The sequence below is a fragment of the Ailuropoda melanoleuca genome, chromosome 1 (genome assembly GCF_002007445.2).
Source record: "Ailuropoda melanoleuca isolate Jingjing chromosome 1, ASM200744v2, whole genome shotgun sequence".
Classification (NCBI taxonomy): domain Eukaryota; kingdom Metazoa; phylum Chordata; class Mammalia; order Carnivora; family Ursidae; genus Ailuropoda; species Ailuropoda melanoleuca.
The window spans coordinates 52,012,552-52,031,415 of NC_048218.1; the positions used below are offsets into that span (position 1 = coordinate 52,012,552).

At 37.3% G+C, this 18,864-nt stretch overlaps 1 protein-coding gene across 8 annotated transcripts in view; it reads right to left on the reverse strand.

The window, feature by feature from the left end:
- CD47 (CD47 molecule) overlaps positions 1 to 18,864 on the reverse strand; it is a 46,201-nt gene that overhangs the window by 15,708 nt on the left and 11,629 nt on the right. For all 8 annotated transcript variants that reach the window (XR_004624631.1, XR_004624632.1, XR_004624633.1 and 5 more), the window contains exons 2-3: positions 17,216 to 17,563; positions 8,443 to 8,532 (exon numbers count right to left, since the gene is read on the reverse strand). Coding sequence is in view for 5 of the 8 variants with exons in the window: in XM_034657911.1 (XP_034513802.1) it covers positions 8,443 to 8,532; positions 17,216 to 17,563 (438 nt within the window). In the remaining 3 variants the exon portion in view is untranslated. The remainder of the gene's footprint in view (positions 1 to 8,442; positions 8,533 to 17,215; positions 17,564 to 18,864) is intronic.

The following is an 18,864-nucleotide window of genomic DNA, read 5'->3' on the forward strand; positions in this document are numbered from 1 at the left end:
GTTTTCTTACTTATGATGATGCCCATGCAGGTCCCACAGCAGGTGCGGAGAAAATATCTTGTTGCTAACTCAGCTGTCAATTTTTTCAGGAATGGGTCAGGAATCTGATATAGATGCCAGAGAACTCAATAATCTCAAGGATCTGAAATTGGATCCTTGGATTTTTTCTAGTCCCTTATTAAATAGACTTACTCTTATTTATCAAATCTATCAAAACTTTAAATGTAACAAAGAAACAAATTCAAGTAATTTCCTAAACACTTAGTATTAAGATAAAGATTATATAACATGCCCTTAACTGCAGGGTCTTACCAAACTCCCTCACTGTTTGGCAAGACAATCAATGTAATTTTAAAAATCAGTATGCTTTGGGGCGCCTGGATGCCTCCGTCCGTGAAGCGTCGACTCTTGATTTCACCTCAGGTCATGACCTCAGGGTCGTGAGATCAAGCCTGGCATCAAGCTCCATGCTCAGTGTAGAGTCTGCTTAAGATTCTCTCCCTCTCCTTCTGCCCCCACCCCCTGGCTCGCACACACTCACTCTAAAAATAATTTTTAAATAAATAAATAATATTAATTAATTAAAACTCAGCATGCCTTAAAAGATTCTCCTCAGCACAAAAAAAAAAAATTCTCCTCAGCTAAAAGTACTGAAATCAATATGCAAATAAAATATGAGCAATAACACTATTTACACTTTTTTAGGACTTTATTTTTTTAGTGTAGTTTTAGGTTTATGACAAAACTGAGAGGAAGGTACAGAGAATTTGATATATCCCCTATCCCCACACGTACATAGCTTTCCCCATTATCACCATCACTCACCAGAACGGTACATTTTCTACCAAGGATGAGCCTACACTGACACAACATAATCAGCCAAAGTCCCTAGTTTACCTTCACGTTTGCCCTTTGTGTTATATGCTCTTGGGTTTGGATAAATGTATCATGACAGCCATCCAACATTGTGATATCATACAGAGTATTTTCACTGCCCTAAAACTCCTCTGGGCTCTGCCTGTGCATCTCTCCTCCACCCCTGCCCATGGCGACCACTGATATTGTATTATCCCCACAGGTTTGCCTTTTCCAGAATGTCCTATAGTTGGAATCATACAGTACGTAGCTTTTTCAGATCGACTTCTTTCACTTAGTAATATGTATTTAAGTCTCCTCCCTGCCTTTTCATGGCTTGACAGCTCATTTCTTCTTATTGCTCAATAACAGTCCATTGCATGGATGTCCCACAGTTTATTTATCCATTCACCTACTGCAGAACAGTAAAGCTGCTGTAAGTATGTGTGTGCAGGTTTCTGTACGGACATAAGTTTTCAACTCCATTTGGATAAATACCAAGGAGCACAAAGCCACGTCATACGGAAAGGACATGTTTAGTTTTGTAAGAAACTGCCAAACTGTCTTCCGAAAAGCAGCTGTGCCATTCTGCGTTCCCACCAGCGATGAATGAGAGTTCCTGCTGCTCTGCAGCCTCACCGGCATTTGGTGTTGTCAGTATGTGTATTTTTAACACAAACTCACAACTCTAATGCTGCCACAAAGGAGTACCAAATGTATGGGGAAACTATCACATTTCTGACAACAAATTAGGAATTCTAAAATTTTCCCTTTTTACACCTTCTATAAAATAATTAAATATAGCAAGCTACTTCTCAGAAATGAGCTAGACTGATTAATTCATTTGTTTTAGAAATATCTGCTATGCACCTACAATGTAGCAGGCCCTTTTATTAGCCCAAATCATACCAACTAAATCAAGGTACAAGTAGAAGATTATGCAACAATAGTTGATTATGCCCTACTATGTGATAATTGCTATTCTAAATACTGGCATTGAATAAAATAGCTAAATCCAAATACTTCTGCCTCAAGGCCCTTACATTCATGTGTGTGAGTGTGTGTGTGTGTGTGTGTGTGTTGGGAAGGAGCAGGAGTGAGGGTGGAATGTTACTCCCATATCTTCTTTCCCAATTCAATAAATAAAAGGTATGGGTCTAATCTAGCCTAAATCTAGCCTATTTAACCTTCAAATTCATGGGAGTAAAAAATGACATATCCCTCTAGCCAGCTGAAGCAACAGCTAATGTTATAAACAGATACTCCACTTAAGTTTTCTTGCCTCCTTGTAACTGATATAAAGGACATATAAGACAAAATGTAGGTTGTGGATGATAAAATCTAGTGAAATTACAGATCAACCTGGAGATCAAATAAAATCTACCACCTTAGTTTTCATGATACTCCAAAAATGGAACTCAATATGCCCATATAGGTCTCCACAGACCTCAGTCTATCTAACCAACAAAACCCAAAAATCTATGAATTCAGTATCTGCTTAAAAACATGACACTTAGATGGTCCCTTACTGAGTGATTAGTGAGTTAGTGGTCAGATAAAAAGGCTAACCAGTGAAGGGTAATGCACACCAGATTAAGAATAAATCATAAAGGCAGACATGTTTGATTTCATTATTACAGTGCTATTTTCTGACATTCTAGGAGAGTAATTGTAGGATCTCTTTGGTATCTGTTAAGTTGCAAATCAATATTGTCTTTGAATTAGGAAAAAGCATATCCGATCACTTTTAAAGTGAAATTACAATTTCAAAATCTTAAATTTAATTTTAAACAATTTTAAATTTTAAATTAAATTAAATTTAAATTACTATTTTATAAATATTTAACACAGTCGTTAAAAAAAAAACAATGAAGGCTTTGTGAATCTGGTGCTGGAGAAAAAGGAACATTAATGCCAATAATAAACTGATTACTTGCCTTTTGAAAGAATCTTACAATAAACTCCATACACTACCCAACTGGCTTTGATGAAACAATTTTATAAACATGAATACTGACAAATGCATGGTCTATAGGACCCAGAAATGACAAAGCCCAGGCAGGCACTGTGCAGTAAGTACTCTGAATTCAGAAGATGAAAGAAGATGATGTGCAACATGCTAACTTCCTTTTCTTGGTTCCAAATGTTCCCTGGTCTTGTGGATGGTACCATAACTTCAGAATGTATGCAGGAAATTGGGATGTTTGCATTTGGAAAGGGTCGAAGGAATAACAACTGCATTTCTACAAGAACATACTGCCGAGCTCTAGTTTTGTTCAGTTCCTCCTACAATAACACCAGGGCATAAAAACATTTAATAACAGAACTGTTGATAATTATGTGGTGAGGACCAAGGGAAAGCACAAGAAGTTCAAGATTACTGAACAGAATTCAGAGTAAACTTAATAACAAAGTCCTATTAATAGAATCCATCAACCAGGTCACAGAATGATTCTTTGTAGTATTATTCATTGTGATGATGATATACCTTCCTGGATAGAACTTTCCTAGTGCAAGTTAGTTTATGTTCTCACTTCTTCGGAATGATTTTTCTAATCTATAAAGAAATTCCCTGTCCCATTACATTCTTTTTATGTGTGCGCATGGTCTAATTACTTTCAGTATTTATAAGCTAGTCCTAAAAACTGGATTCAAGGACTTAGTAGGATCTCAAAGCTATTGTGAGGATTTTTTCCCTTGAATTTCCCAACAATGATTTCCACATGAACATATAACCAAATGCCTCTGAACAGTAACCAAAATCTTTATGGAATAACCATGAGCAAGGATTAGAAAAGTTAGAAAATGACATGAAGGATGCCTAGAAAGCATGGATTTGAAATAAATTACAGCAGTCCTCTCTTGGTCCACTTCTGGTATTCATGAATTTCAGTTACCATGGTTTAGTTAAATAACACAAATGCCCCCAAATCACAGTACAAATTACAGCTACCACAATACCACAATATATTAACTGGGTACTTGCATGAAATGCAAACTTCACTGCTATCTCCTCAGTCCACAAATCACCCCATTAATATCAGATGTGTATCATGGTCAGTGACCAATCATGTCACTTCTTTCAAAGACTGCTGGTGACTACTCACTGAACATGTGTTACTCAGTTCACGCACAGACAGCAGAGCATGTGTTGTGTAACTTCCTTGTCTCCCAGTAGTAAATCAATGTGATATTTTTATGACGGATTATCAAAGGAGGAAACAGGGCAGCAAAGATGAAAAAATAAGGAAATATAAAGTAATAGTGTTGAAAGAGAGATTCAGATAAAATGTAAATGACATCACAAAATAGCTGACTGTGGGAATGTCAACACTACTGCCATTCAAGAGACTCTAGATAGACAGTCAGAGAAACTCAGTAAAAGTGAACTTACTGGCATAAATGAGGACAGTGAGTAGGTTGTGACAAAAGGAATGCAGATGTCCCAGAAGTGGTGACTCTGGCAAAAAACTTTACATAAAAGAAATTCTTGGAGATATTGTATAACACTATAAATGCAAAGGATGAAATGTTGGAAGCTGATCCAAACCTAAAAAGGAGTATGACAATTCACTGAGGCATAAAAAAAGATGCTTGCTCTGTATTCAAAGTTATATAACAAGGAAGAGGCAAGCACCGTTCAACTACTCTTACTGGAACACTTTAATTCTCAGTGTTTCTAATGTTTCAATTTAGCATGTACTAAATAGTTTTACTTTTTCCCCCATTTCCTAATAGTGTTATTACTGACAGTAAGAGGGTTTTTAATGTTTTGACCAAAATTTTAAAGGTCATGGAGCAATAGTAATTTTTTTGCATTTATTTTAGATTGCTTTGCAGAGTTTCAGCTTATTTGGTCCTGTTCATGGTCTCACAGTTTTGTGTAAAGACAAGTTCAAAGAAAGGAAAAGTAAAATAGATATGCGTGACTCAAAGATTTTTAGAATGTTGTAGTTCCTGGTATGGAACTGAAGCTTAACCCTATAGGAACTACAGATCTTGGTGGGCAATACTTGAAATCACTTATCAAATATCTTAATGACAGAGATTACCTGGTGTACTACCAAAGACTGAGGAAGAAGAACCCTGGAAATCGGCCAATAACTTGATTGTCATCAACACTGGAAACTGTGAGTTGGTACAGTTTTCAGAACAAAAAGAAAGTGCCCGAAATGTAATACTACTAGAGATTTATGACTTTGGCTAACACTCAGTTTTTGATTCTAGTGATCTCTGAGCTGTTTGCTAAGCATTAGGATTCTGCTTAAAAGTCTGTAAGTTAAAGTTAAAGGCAAAGATGTTTAGGAACATTTCCCTGTAAGAAACCTTTCTCTTCAAAAACATGGTCTAGGGCTCACCAAGTCCTGGTCTGGCTTCAGGAGTTTACAAGTCTTCTGAGGCTTCTTCCTCAGTAGGAGCAATGGCATCCTAAGATAGAGTGCAAGATAAATTTCTGGTAGAAAGTAACTCTTTCTCCTAAAAATGAAGGCATAACCTGTTCTTTACCATACGTTTAGCCTATGGAAGGTCCAACTTGAATCTTGGACCACTAGAAGACTGACATACAGGAGTAGAAAAACCACTGAGGGAAACCTCCTGTGGTCAAATACAGACCATAAATGATAACCTGAAACAGTGAAGGACAACTAGAAATCCAGGAAGTGAAAGTCACAGGTCTGAGTTACTATTAATAACTCTGGCTATACGATACTACGCCTTAACACATAACCTAATGGCAAGTGGAAAACAGAGGGGCTCTCCTGTTTGGTGGAATCCCCAGGCCATAAACAGGAGGCCTCTTAGAAAGGATACCCCAAATAAGGTAGACTTAGATCCGTGACTATCCCCAAAATGGGACAGAAGGCACAGAACATACACACTCACATGTTTCCTCAACTAAAACGTGAGTGCTACAAAGCCAGGGGCAATATGCACTTCACTTTCACATGTCGAGCCTATGAGCCGTGCCTAACAATCACTAGGCACCCTGTCAACAGATACTTATTGAATAAATTAAACAAAGTAGGTCTACATTCTGCTCTGTCAGTAAGTTTCATCTATTGAGTATGTATACCCAGATACAGGTTCCCTCTTTGTGGAAAAAAAAGTTCTCAAAATAAGTTCAAGACAGGGAGGCAGCACAGTGTAGTGGTAAAGAGCACTGGTTCAAATCCCAGTAGTACTAGAGAAGAGCTGGGGCGCTGTGGCAAATGGCCTAACCCACCTGCACCTCAGGTTTTTATCTACAAAATAGGGATAACGATGGCACCTACCCCCACAGAGTTCCTGCGAGCTGTGAACATGACTGCAGAGGTCAGTGCTTTCCAGCATCTATCATACAGAGCAAGGGTTCCACAAATATGTAGGTACTCTTATCATAAACACCTTTCAATGGGAGTCTGGACTGCGTGAATCAAGTACATAGGCCCTCCTCCACACCACCCCCCACATTTACTTGTTCTAAAGAGAGCCTAAATAAAAAATTGCCATCAAGATATTTTTTTAGCTTCATAAGCATGTTCTTTAAAATATGATCAGTGGAATAAATATAAAAAAAGAGCATTCAACCTAACACAAACTGAAAATTAAAATAAGATCTTTCTTCACCCATCAAATTATTAGCAAAGATTTTAGAACTATGCCAGGATTATGAGGTGAAAAACAGATATTCTCATCTGCAGTAACTGATACAAAATTTCAAGAAAACACTTTGGCAGTATGTATCAAGAGCCTTAAAATATCTCTGCCATTTCCAGTCTTACATATCTTTAGCAGAATTATTTCCATAGTATCAAAATAAATTGGAAACATCCTTAATATCCATCAAGATAAGAGTTAAGTAAATCAGAGTACATCCATAAAAGTAGAGCACAGACAGCTATAAAAAGATTTCTGAAAACAAGGGGGGAAATCAGGATATAAGTATGTAAGTTATATGAGTCCATTTATGGTTTTCTTTTTTAAAGAAACATAACAAAAATGCATAGGAAAAAACTGAAAGGGAAGGAGAAAACTCACCAGAATACACCAATAATTTATTTCTAGGTTGGGGGACTTCAGATTTTTGTTTTTGCTCTATAATTTCCTATATTGCATGACGGTTTCTAAAGTGATATTTATTGTTTTTTAAGTCAGAAAAATTGTAAAGCTTATTTTGTAAAAATATGGCTGACAGTGAACAGACTGACTCCTGGTTCAGTCAATAAAAATAATGTCACTAGGATAATGCCATGATTAGCAAACTTCAATCAAAATGCAACAAATCACATTACTGTGAAATAATTTCATAATCTTAAAAAAAGGCTATTCTCTACCTCTACATGGGCTTATGGCCTGGGTCTGCCAATAAAGATAAAGGCTTTCTCTAATATCAGGAAAGACTGAATAGGTCTTGATGCTCTATCAGTCTTTTTCGTGATACAAAAGGCTTACCAAAATTCTAAGAAAATTTCCACAAGAAGTCTAGACACTTTTTTGAAAATAAAAGTTGTGAAATATCTTGACAGTTGTCACTGTTAGCCCTTTCTTCCCTTTCTTTGCTTTTAGACAAAAGTTGAGAACAGCTTTGAAATCACAAAGCATTTTCCAAAGTGCCATACATTGAGAAGAGCCCACAGAATATATAATCAGTCATCTCTCTTCCATTTTCATCACTTTAGATTTCTGAGTAAAAGTAAAATTCATGAAATATACAATAGGCCAATCCACTACAACATTTTACTAGCTTTCACTTTTTTAAAGGTTGCAGAATGAAATAAATAAGATCAGCATTATTCATACCTTGCCTTGTATAACTGCTAACTGGCCTTCAATGACTGACCGTTTCGTTGCATGATAGGGAGGTGAGGAATAAATCTTACATGTTAGAAGTTTAAATGTTTAGACTTCAACAATTTAGTAAATTTCTTTCACCAAACCGGTAGAGAAATATGGTTGAGTCTAAGTATCAACCAGAATACATACTACCTTTTTACCTAGTAGTGATAATTACCCATTGTTGATGCTAAATATGAAACAGCATCAAGATTTACCCTGAGAAGTTTGGTCACATGATTATTACAGCAAAACATGATCAAAAGCCATAATTCACCCATGGCTATCTCCTTAGAGGCTGCAGAATCATAGTAAGGATGCCAAAACATGGTTCAAATGGGGCTTTTCCTAGGATGGACACATGTACACAGACAAGTGCAAACTAGGAAAATAAAGACAGGCAGTCTTAACGCTCAAAAGTACAATATCCTACCCTAACACTAATGTAGGGCTGTGACCATCTCTTTGCCAAAACAACGTGTATAAAGGCTCTGAAAACACTATACTCTATATGAGTTTAAGGTATTGTTATTACTAGGATTCTCACTATTCATTCTTAGGAATTTTAAAAAAACCTTAAGAATTAAAAGTGAACTGCAGCAAATTGTGGGGGAAAATATACACTTCAAGAAGAATATTGAGACTGTATATTATTATTTATCACATTATCACATTTCCTAATACAACTAAGATAGAATATCTCACTAATATGACCTCTCAGAAATAACATTTTCATCATTAAAACATAAATGAAAAATAGAAATAAATACTTACTCACAATACCAAATTGTCCCCAAGACAGAAGTACAGCCAAAATTGGGAAAATAACAATGAGGATATTTTCATTTGGAGAAAACCATGAAACTGGGAAGAAAGCAGAAATCACAATTAATATTTACTATAATCATGTTAATTCCTGCCACTAAATAGTCAACAATATATTTTTACTGTGAAGATAGAAAATAAAAATAACTTATTAAAGCTGTGGCCTTAAAATAATTACAAATTACACAAACAGTTTACTTATACAGGAAATTTTATTTATGAAATAAGAAGTGAGCTTAAGTGTTTTTTCCATATTTTCCCTAACCTATGATTTAAGGAAGGAGACAATATGGCCCAAGAGCTGAGAATAGGGCTCTGCAGCCACAATGCCTGTCTTGAAACCTAACTCTATATTATAAGCTTTGTGAGTATGGACAAAGTCTTAACACCTCTCTGTTCTTTAGTGATCTCAACTGTCAAACCAGTACAACATAGTACCTATGCCTTGAAGGACTGTTACGACTATTAACAAAGCTACTATGTGAAAAGGGCTTAAAACGCGGGTGCCTAGGTGGCTCAGGCTGTTAAGCGTCTGCCTTCTGTTCAGGGTGATCTCAGGGTCCTGGAATTGAGCCCCACATCGGCCTCCCTGCTTAGCGGGGAGTCTGTTTTTCCCTCTCCCTCCGCCCCTCCCCCCCATTTGTGCTTTCCCCCTCTCTCTTAAATAAATAAACAAAATCTTAAAAAAAAAAAAAAAAGAAAAGGACTTGAAACAAAGCTTGGCTATGTACCAAATACTCAGTCAACCCTCGTTACGATGATTATAAAGTTAGGTATTAAGGAAATTTCTGTTAAGTAGGTCACATGTTACCTAAACAGTGAGAACAGAGCCACACAGTCTATGTGAAGGAAACTGTAACATTAAGACTTCAAATAATTTGATAACTTTTAAAACATTAAGTTTCATTTCATCTTAACACTTAAGACACTGATTTTATCTATGAAATTTCTTCTTTAATAATAAAGCCAAATAAATGCACCAAAGACATTTCAAAGTTTGCCTGTACATGGGGGATCTGCTCTTTGAAGAACATTCCTAAACACTGCACAAAGCAAGCACTGGTATTCCTCTGAAATCAACGCTGTTCATTCAAATCCTCCCTGGCTCTGCCATTCCATATCGGCATGTGAAGAACCTTGTGGGCTTTCATACCATAAGAATACATTTCTTGTATGAACCTTCTGTTAAAACCTAGTAAATGTTCGCAATAACATAACAACAGAATATAACATTATAAATTCTGTCTTAGAGATATTAGATTTCAGAATCTAGCATTTCACCCTGTACATAGTAGAGACTCAACAGGTTTGCTGTTGAAGGTTCTAATAGTCATGAGATAGTTCGGTGAGTGAATGGAACACTATGCTTCATTTTTTGCAGATCTCTACCAAGAGACACATTTTTCAGATACTCTGAATCAATACCTTAATTTCCAATTTCCAACTGTATTACTATCTTCCTACACCAAAGAAAACCTATTTTAATCTGGCCTAAAATCTACCAGGAAAAAATTTTGTAAATTATGCTTAAGGTTTTCACATCTAATGCCCAAAGAATCTGATAAAAGCTCTATGATCTAATGACTATTCCTAATCAATTTATTTTCCCTATCTATTTTCTCTATTATTTTGAGTTGTCTATATTAACTCCTCAAATTCTCACAATTATTGTATGAGGAATTATTAACCCCTTAATGCTGAGGAAACTGAGGCACAGGGAACCAAGGATCTTTTTTTATTTTTTTATTGTGTTCAATTAGCCAGCATACAGTACACATCATTAGCTTTTGATGTAGTGTGCAACAATTCATTAGTTGCATATAACACCCAGTGCTCATTACAACACGTGCCCTCCTTAATACCCATCACCCGGTTACCCCATCCCCCCCTCCCTATGGATAAACGGCTGGTATCCAAGATCTATAATGAACCAAGGATCTTAAGTATCTGAAGTTTTCATGTCCCAGTGGACTTCTGATACCCCTCCACCTACTTCACTAAATCTCCCCGCTCGGGTTTCCCCATTTTGGTAGTGCTGACTCTTCCAATTACTCAGACCAAAAACCTTACAGTCATCCTCGACTCCTTGGTTTCTCTCACACCCGACACCCAGTCCCACAGCAAATCTTACAGGCTCTACATTCAAAATACAGCCAGTATCTGATCAACATAATCAGTATGTGTTTAAGACGAGCGGACAATGAAATGTCCTTTCACTGACCTCCCTCCCTATGCAACAAAACAATCTCAGGATATATTGATAGAAACCTATTAATACGAGGTGTGTCTGACCACAGTCTGACCACCATTTTTCACTTCATGAATATTTATTGAAATCACACCATGGATAGGGTATTCTAGACATTTAAGGTCTGACAGTGAACATGGCAGGTGGGGCCACGAGCTCGAGGAAGGGGAGGAATTGAAGATCAGAGTTTTGTGGGTAGTAAGGAGAGGTCTCTGGGGTAAGGAACTGGATCTGAGGCACATGAAGAAGGGAAGAAGAGACACCGAAGGAATAGCAAGTTCAAGCAAGTAAATGGTGGCTAGAATTTATTGATACAAGAGGAGATGGGAAGAGTCTTGCTGGCGCAAGATAATGTTGGGTCTCAACAGCTTGTTATGAGAGTTTGGATTTTATTGTAAGAGCAATGCTAAGTGGCTGGAAAGCTTCAAACAGGGGAGAAAAATGACTATGATTCATTTAAAATCTTTGCCAGTCATGTGGAGAATGGATTACAGAAGCGGGATCAATCAGAAAGTTGCTGCAGCAATTGGGTAGTGGCAGGAAGGCAAGGTGTGACCCGCAAACACGGTCTTGAGTACATTTTCACTCATCACATTTAAAGACATAACAGGAAATTGTTCCAAAAGGTGACTAGAATGGGGATCCTGAAACCATTAGCAATGGCTGGAAGAACTGGGGATCTCAAACTTAGAGAAGAATAAGCTTGGGAGGGAAATACCATAGCCCTCCTCATGAAAGAGAAATTACAGGACTGCAAATTCTAGCCTGACTTAAGTTAGAACTGGAACTGCCTACTAGTAGACTGAGATCCTTTGGGAAGTAAGAGAATTTCCTCATGTCAAGTGTTCAGGTAAGAAGTCTGAATGATAACTTCCTGGGGCGTGATAGAAGTAATTCATGAATTAGACAGTGAGAGACTAAATGACTCCTGGAGGACTCCAAGCCTCTCTGCGGAAATAAGAAGTGTAAGAGACACTGCAGTGACATACAGAAGGCGGGATTATAGAACAATAAACACCATTGTCTAAGTGATTCTTAACTGAAACTTATCAGAAGGTCTATTCAAACTTCACACAGGCTCGCCTCTCAGCCCCCATCCCAAGATTTTAATATGTTCTCCATAGTAAGTGTGTGTGTATGTGTGTGAGCACATGCACGTGCATGGAGGGGGTGCTCCATCATTCTCTCAGTTCAAACTCACTGCTGCACACCTCTGCTGTAACTTATCTCTTCTCACTAACATGAATGTGTTACCTCTCTAATTTGTTAAGGTGGAGAGTGTGAGGATCACCTAATTGGACGTTCAAGAACCAAATGAGGTACTGGGGGGAAAAAGCCAATGTTTCATATAAAACCACTTATATGCCCATTAAGCTATTGATTTGTTTTGATACTATTGTCAGATGACTTTAACTCTTGTTCCTCAATGGGAGAAAAGAGACAAGATACTTCTCAAAGGTCCTTCACAATTTTGAATGTCTATGAAACTAAGAAAATAAGCTTAAAATGGACTAAGAACAATATCAGGTATTTTTCCACTTTAGGATTAAGAAAGCTAATCCAAAGGCAATGTTATTCCATTCAAGCTATGGCTGACAACTCTGCCCATTACTCTTCCTCAATTCCTGTTCAGACAGCACGGCTCTCAGGAAGGTGAACTCATTAGTAGAAAAGCAAAGAAATGATATTAAGAGAGTATGGTCTATGAATGAGTGTTTAAATTTTTCTTCCCAGCCTAAGTGTTATAAAAACCCAGTACTTCATTTCCCTTATCACTGTGTACAAAATGGGATAACTGGAAAAAGTGGAAAGATCACTTTAATCAATGTAAGTACGCCTTTCTTTCAAACATATACATGGTAAACCTTCACAAACACCAGTTTCCACAAAAGAAGATCAGGATAAAATTTACAACATTACAATTCAAGCCAAATTTTTATTTGATGTTTCAGGACTGTGATGACTTTTTTGATGTGTCGACTTGACTAGGCTACAGCCCCCAGTTTCTTACATAACCCAGAATTCTAAGGTGGCCAAATCCTACTCCCTACAATCAGCCTTTTGTAATTCCCTCTCCCCTGAAGAAGGGATGGGACGGTGAATATGAGGGATTTCATTCCCATGATTATGTTGTGTCATATGTGAAAAGGGATTTTGATGATGTGAGTAAGGTGCCCGACCTGTTGGCTTCACTAAAGAGCAACTGCCTTTGGGAGAGAGGGGGCTGGTCTAATCAAATGAGCCCTTAAAAGGGTCTGTGCTCTTCCTGTACAAGAATTCAATATGTGAGAGGGATTCTACGGGAGAAAGGATCTTCTTTGCTGGCTTTACATGTGGAAGAGGCCATGTGGCAAAGAATGAGGCAACCTCCAGGAGGGAAGAGAATCCCCTAGTGGACATACAGCAAAGGAACAGGGACTTCCATCCTACAATCACAAGGAACTGAATTCTACCACAATCATGTAAGCTTGGAACAGGACCCAGAACTCCACATGAGAACACAGCCTGGCCAACACCTTGATTTTAGCCTCGTTAAGACTTTGTGTGGAGAACCTAGTTACACCATGACCAGAACTGTGGCCTACAAGATGTGAGCTAATAAACGGGTGCTGTTTTAAGCCACTACATTTGTTATTTGTTACATTGCACTAGAGAACTATTGCAAGGATCTTGCAATGCCCTCATGCCAACCTCATGAGCCTAACATAGGTCATGCTGAGAATGACGGAAATGGCAACTCTACTGAATTTGAACTTACCTTTTTAAAACAAAACCTTAATAACTTACTTGGAGAAATGTAAAATTTTAAGTCTCCAAGTTTTTGTATTATTAATAATATCAATATAGATATTAATAACTGTTATAACTATTATTTACATTTAGTATTTGGCTATTTACAAGGTGTTTTCAAAGAAACCATATAGCATGGTTGTAAAAATCTTGGGTTTTGAAGACAGACAGATCTAGGTTAAAATCCTGGCTGTGACTCAAATCTTGAACAAGCAGTTTAAATCTCACCTGTTTCCTCATTTGTTAAATGGTAAAACCTATGTCTATCTCCTAGAGTTCTTGAGAAGATCACAGGACACAATGTACATGAAGTATCTTGTATGTGCTCAAATAAATGTTAGGTTATTTTACTGTTCTTATTTATACTGCTATCATTTCCTTGAAACTAGGGATCATGTCTTAGTCATCACTGAATCCATAGTGTCTAGCACAGTGCCTGGCACATAGTAGGTACTCAATAAATCTTTTTAAGAAAGAGAGATATTAACTTATATACATTTCAGTTGTGTCATGGAGATGGTATAACCATTTTAGAGACAAAACTGAGGACCACATAGGTTGAGTTCTTCAAACAAGTTTTCTTAAACTAGAAAATGGTGAAGTATAGAAAAAGCTTTCTAAATTCAAGTCCTGTGCTCCTTCCATGGTACGATACTATACACAGACACCAGAGGTATATAAAACTCTAATTCACATACAGTGCTTCCACATATTCAGTCCTAGTGCTCAAAAAAAAAAAAGAACACAAATGGTCACCATTACTCCACATTCCACTAAGTAGAATTCTCTATTAAGTAATTTCTATTCCTCCTTTATGCCTACATTTGTAAAAAAAAAAAAAAAAAAAAAAAAAAAAAAAGCACAACATAGTAAAAATGGTTTCTACTGCCTAACTCCCTAAAGTCCACATGATGGGTAAGTGCCTCTACTACAGTAACTTTGTATTCCACAGTAAGAGTCCTGCCCCAAATTAACATTTTTGAGCAGAGGGGGTTTATTTCCTTCTCCAGTCAAAAATGGGTGTAAAACAGAGACAACACCAGACGCTGGCAAGGAAGTGGAGAAACTAGATCGCTCATATGCTGCTGAAAAGAATGTAAAATGAAAAAACCACTCTGGAAAACAGTCTGGCAGTTTCTTTAAAAACTAAGTGTATACTTACGTATAACCCAGTAATCGTACTTCTGGGCATTTATCCAGAGAAATGAAGACGACTACGTCCACATAGAAACCTGTACACGATTGTTCACAGCAGCTTCATTTGTAATAGCCAAAGCTGGAAACAACCAAAATGTCCTACAATAGGTGAACGGTTAAACAAGCTGTGATGTACCCATACCATGGACTACTACTACTCAGCCAAAGAGAGAGACAGAGACACAGAGAGAGAGAAGGAGAGAGCGAGAGGATGAACTCTCGATACGCACAACAACTTGTGTAGTTCTCAGGGGCACTGTGCTGACTGAAACAAGCCGATCTCGAAATACTGTATGATTCCACTTAAACAACACTGTTGAAATGACAAAATCACAGCCACAGAGACCACATTAATGATTGCCAGGCTGGGGGTAGTTGGAGGGGCAGGTGACTATAAAGAGGCTCATGAGGAAGATCTTTGTGTCAATGGAGTAGTAGTTCTGTATCGTGACTGTGGTGGTGGTTACTTAAAAATACACGTATGATAAAATGACAAGGAAATATACACACATTGTACCATTGTGAATCTGCTGGTTTTGATATTTTACTACAAATACATAAGAAGTAATCACTGGGGGAAACCGGGCAAAGAGTAGATAGCACCTTTCTGTTCTATCTTTGCAATTTCCTATGAACCTTTAATTATTTCAAACACCAAAATTGGGTGCAAAGTCAAATGTCTGAGACCTCTGGTAGAGTCTTCTACATGCTCTGCAACAAAACATCACCTTCTCATTTTAATGGCCCGAAAGGTACGTACAACTCATTTTTTTTTACAGGATACTTTGAAAACAAAAAAAGATAATCACACATCCTTAAAATTATAAACTTTGTTTTCATCTCAGATACTGGTGCTTCCTCCCCATCCATCTTCATTCCATTGTCAAGCCTTTCAAATTTCACATCTAGAGTTTAACAGTTTGCCTCTCAGTGACTGATACTACACTCCAAAATTACTGCTTCTCCCTGGTCTTATTTTTCTATTCCCACAAAAGTATGTATGTATGTATGTATTCCTTCAGAAAAATTTCAGCTAGGTATTAGATTATCTAATTCCAGTCACTGTGTTTGAATGATTACACCGTGCTGAAGGTCATACTTTTTTTTTTAAAAAAAAAGCTCCCTAGTCCAAATAAATACCAAATTAATAAAAGTTACAATGTAAGACATTTTCTAGCAGAAACGCCTTCCAAATTCTGCCAACCTAATCTAAGCTACCTCCTGCCCATTCCTCACTGTACAGAAATCCCTCTCACAATATCCCGGGCCAGCTTCAACAACTTATCTTACTTCATAAAATAAACATCCCAGGAACACAACCAACATTTGCAAAGCACTTTGGTTGACACAGAACTTACACACAAGAGACCTCAGTTGATGCTCATTACACTGTAGGACACATAAAAGCAGGGATCTATTTTCTTCCCCATCATAGAAATAAGGTAACTTGGATTCAGAGAAGAAACTTCTCAAAATCATATAGGCAAATAATTAAGTTGCAGAATAGGGGATAGAATTTAGATCTCCTGATTCCTGATCCTAAACCATGTCAAAATATTCCATCAAACTAAACAGCCCACTCTCAATCTGGTAACAGACATTTTATAACCATGAACGCTAGAAGAATAGAAGGCAAAGAGTTGATCCAATTGAATTGTTCTGCTCCCTCTAAAGCATAGGTTCTCAAAGTATGGTGTAATCCTAAAATCACTAGACATATGTCTAGTGATTGTAAACAGGTATTTCAAAACAGAAAGTCATAATGCACTTCCATGTAGTTGAAGAAATCAGCTGGCACGAGAAAGAAAAGAAAAGAAAGCAGGCTGTTTACTTCAGCTAACTACTGCTTTATACAACTCACCAAGCCAAGTTTGTGAAAAAGAACAAAATCATGGTGCTATAATCAAGGCTGAATTCAAATACACTGAATTGGATCTCTAGTTCTTCTAAATCTTGGCCAGTGAAAAAAACACCAAAGCAAAGATAAGCACAGGAAACCTCAAGGACTCATCCATGATAACCTGATTTTTTAATCTCCTGATTCTCCTTCTAATCTATTCTCTGCAAAGGGGACATGGCTGGGACTTGTCAACCCTTGATCAAAGTGTAGGGTTAAAAAAAAAAAAAAAGGCCAAATAATTGGGAAGGGACTGGAAAATTAATCACATGAAAGAAAGTACTTTTGATGGCAACAAACAGAAATGCAGAGTAGATGACCTCAGGATTGCTTGCCCCAACAGAACCGTCCTCGAACCAAAAGTTTGAGAACCACACAATATACGAATTAACCAACAACAAAGGAGTTTTATTCTGAAAAGCAGAATAAGATAAAACTCGTGATCTTAAAGCTGTTAAACATTCCATCAACATTTATTATTAATACCTGTTTTTTGATTCAAAGGAGTACCTAGGCCCATTCTGCTTCCTTTCTAACAGGATCAGGACACTACGGGACAAATAAATGGGAAACTTTTATAGAAATCTTACCAATTCGATATTTTAGTTCTATGATGGTTTCACCTTCTCTGCTTAGTTCGGTGACTTCACAAGTGTAGTTTCCTACAACAGCCTCTGCCTTGTCCATCTCCAAAGAGGCAATGCCAGTTAGTAATTTTTGCGGTATGATTTTTGTACTCTTAAAGTTATCACCGTGAGTGGTCTTTTGTAGAGCTCCATTAAAGGTGAAAATGTCTTTTCCTTTTAATTTCCACTTTACATACATTTCATTAATGTTTGTTGCCTCCACATTATTAACAAAGCATGGGATGATAACACTTTCGTTGCAAGCAGTGTATTCTACAGATTTGGTTATGTTAAATATTAGCTGAGCTGAACCTGAAAAAGAAAAAGAAAATTGTTTCACTTCATTATAGAATTCTATGCTTCAAGTTGTTACAAATCCTTAAGATAAAGAGCAACGTTTCACTTGTTCACTTAAGCAAATAGTGCAACTACAGAGAAGACAGGCAAAGTGAAAAAAAATCCAAATTATTTTAATATTAATGTGCACAGCTGGTAGACAACATTGTAACTTTTCCTTACTCAATCTCAGTAATACAAAGTATGCACTACCATACATCTTGGGAATAAATTCAGCAACCCTGTTGGAACATGCAGGTGTAGTATCTGGCTTTGGAAGCTTTGAAGTAATCATTACTGCCTACTGATATATGTAGAAAACTACTGTCCTAACCATGGGAAATTGTGAACAAAAAATCAAACCAAATATTATATTCAGTACATACTTCCTCCAAACAGAACTTGCTAAACTGATAGGAAGCTTATCTCTAGCCTTATGTTGCATTTCCATAAAAGAAGACAGGGTCTACTATACTTTAATACAAAAAAGTAAACCAGATGAATCACATCACATCTCTCCATGAGGACGGAAAGTCTTAGAATGTTAAGGAGAAAAAACATTCTCTGTGGCTATTTTCCCACTGCAAAACAGAGACAGCAATAGTCATTTTGTATGTAAGTATTAGAAAGGATTATATACAACAGAATGACAATTTCCCACCCCTATATTTCACTGAAACTACAGAACAACAATTTTCAAATATATATTACAGGTATTCTTTCCTCCTAGAAACCATAAACCACTCAAAAAAAAAAAAAAAAGCTAACAAACAAGTTAATACCAAGAGCAGATACTGCTAATAAATAGGGTATATACTAGTCCTCTTTTATCCATGGCTATGCTTTCTCTGGTTTCTGTTACCTATGGTCAACTACAGTCTGGAAGCAGATTACCTTCCTTCTGACACATGGTCAGACAATCTATAGTAGCCTAACTCTAGGTCACATCACATTGCCTATATCCTTCAATCTCATCATGTAGGCATTTTATCATCTCACACATCATCATAAGCAGAAAGATAAGTTGGGACGCCTGGGTGGCTCAGATGGTTAAGCGTCTGCCTTCCGCTCAGGTCATGATCTAAGGGTCCTGGGATCGAGCCCCCGCATCGGGTTCCCTGCTCAGTGGGGAGCCTGCTTCTCTCTCTCTCTCTACTATTCCCCTTGTTCCCCGTTTGTGCTCTCTTGCTCTGTCAAATAAATAAATAAAATCTTTAAACAAAAAAAAGAAGAAGAAGAAGGAGGAGGAGGAGGGAGGAGGGGGAGGAGGAGGAGAA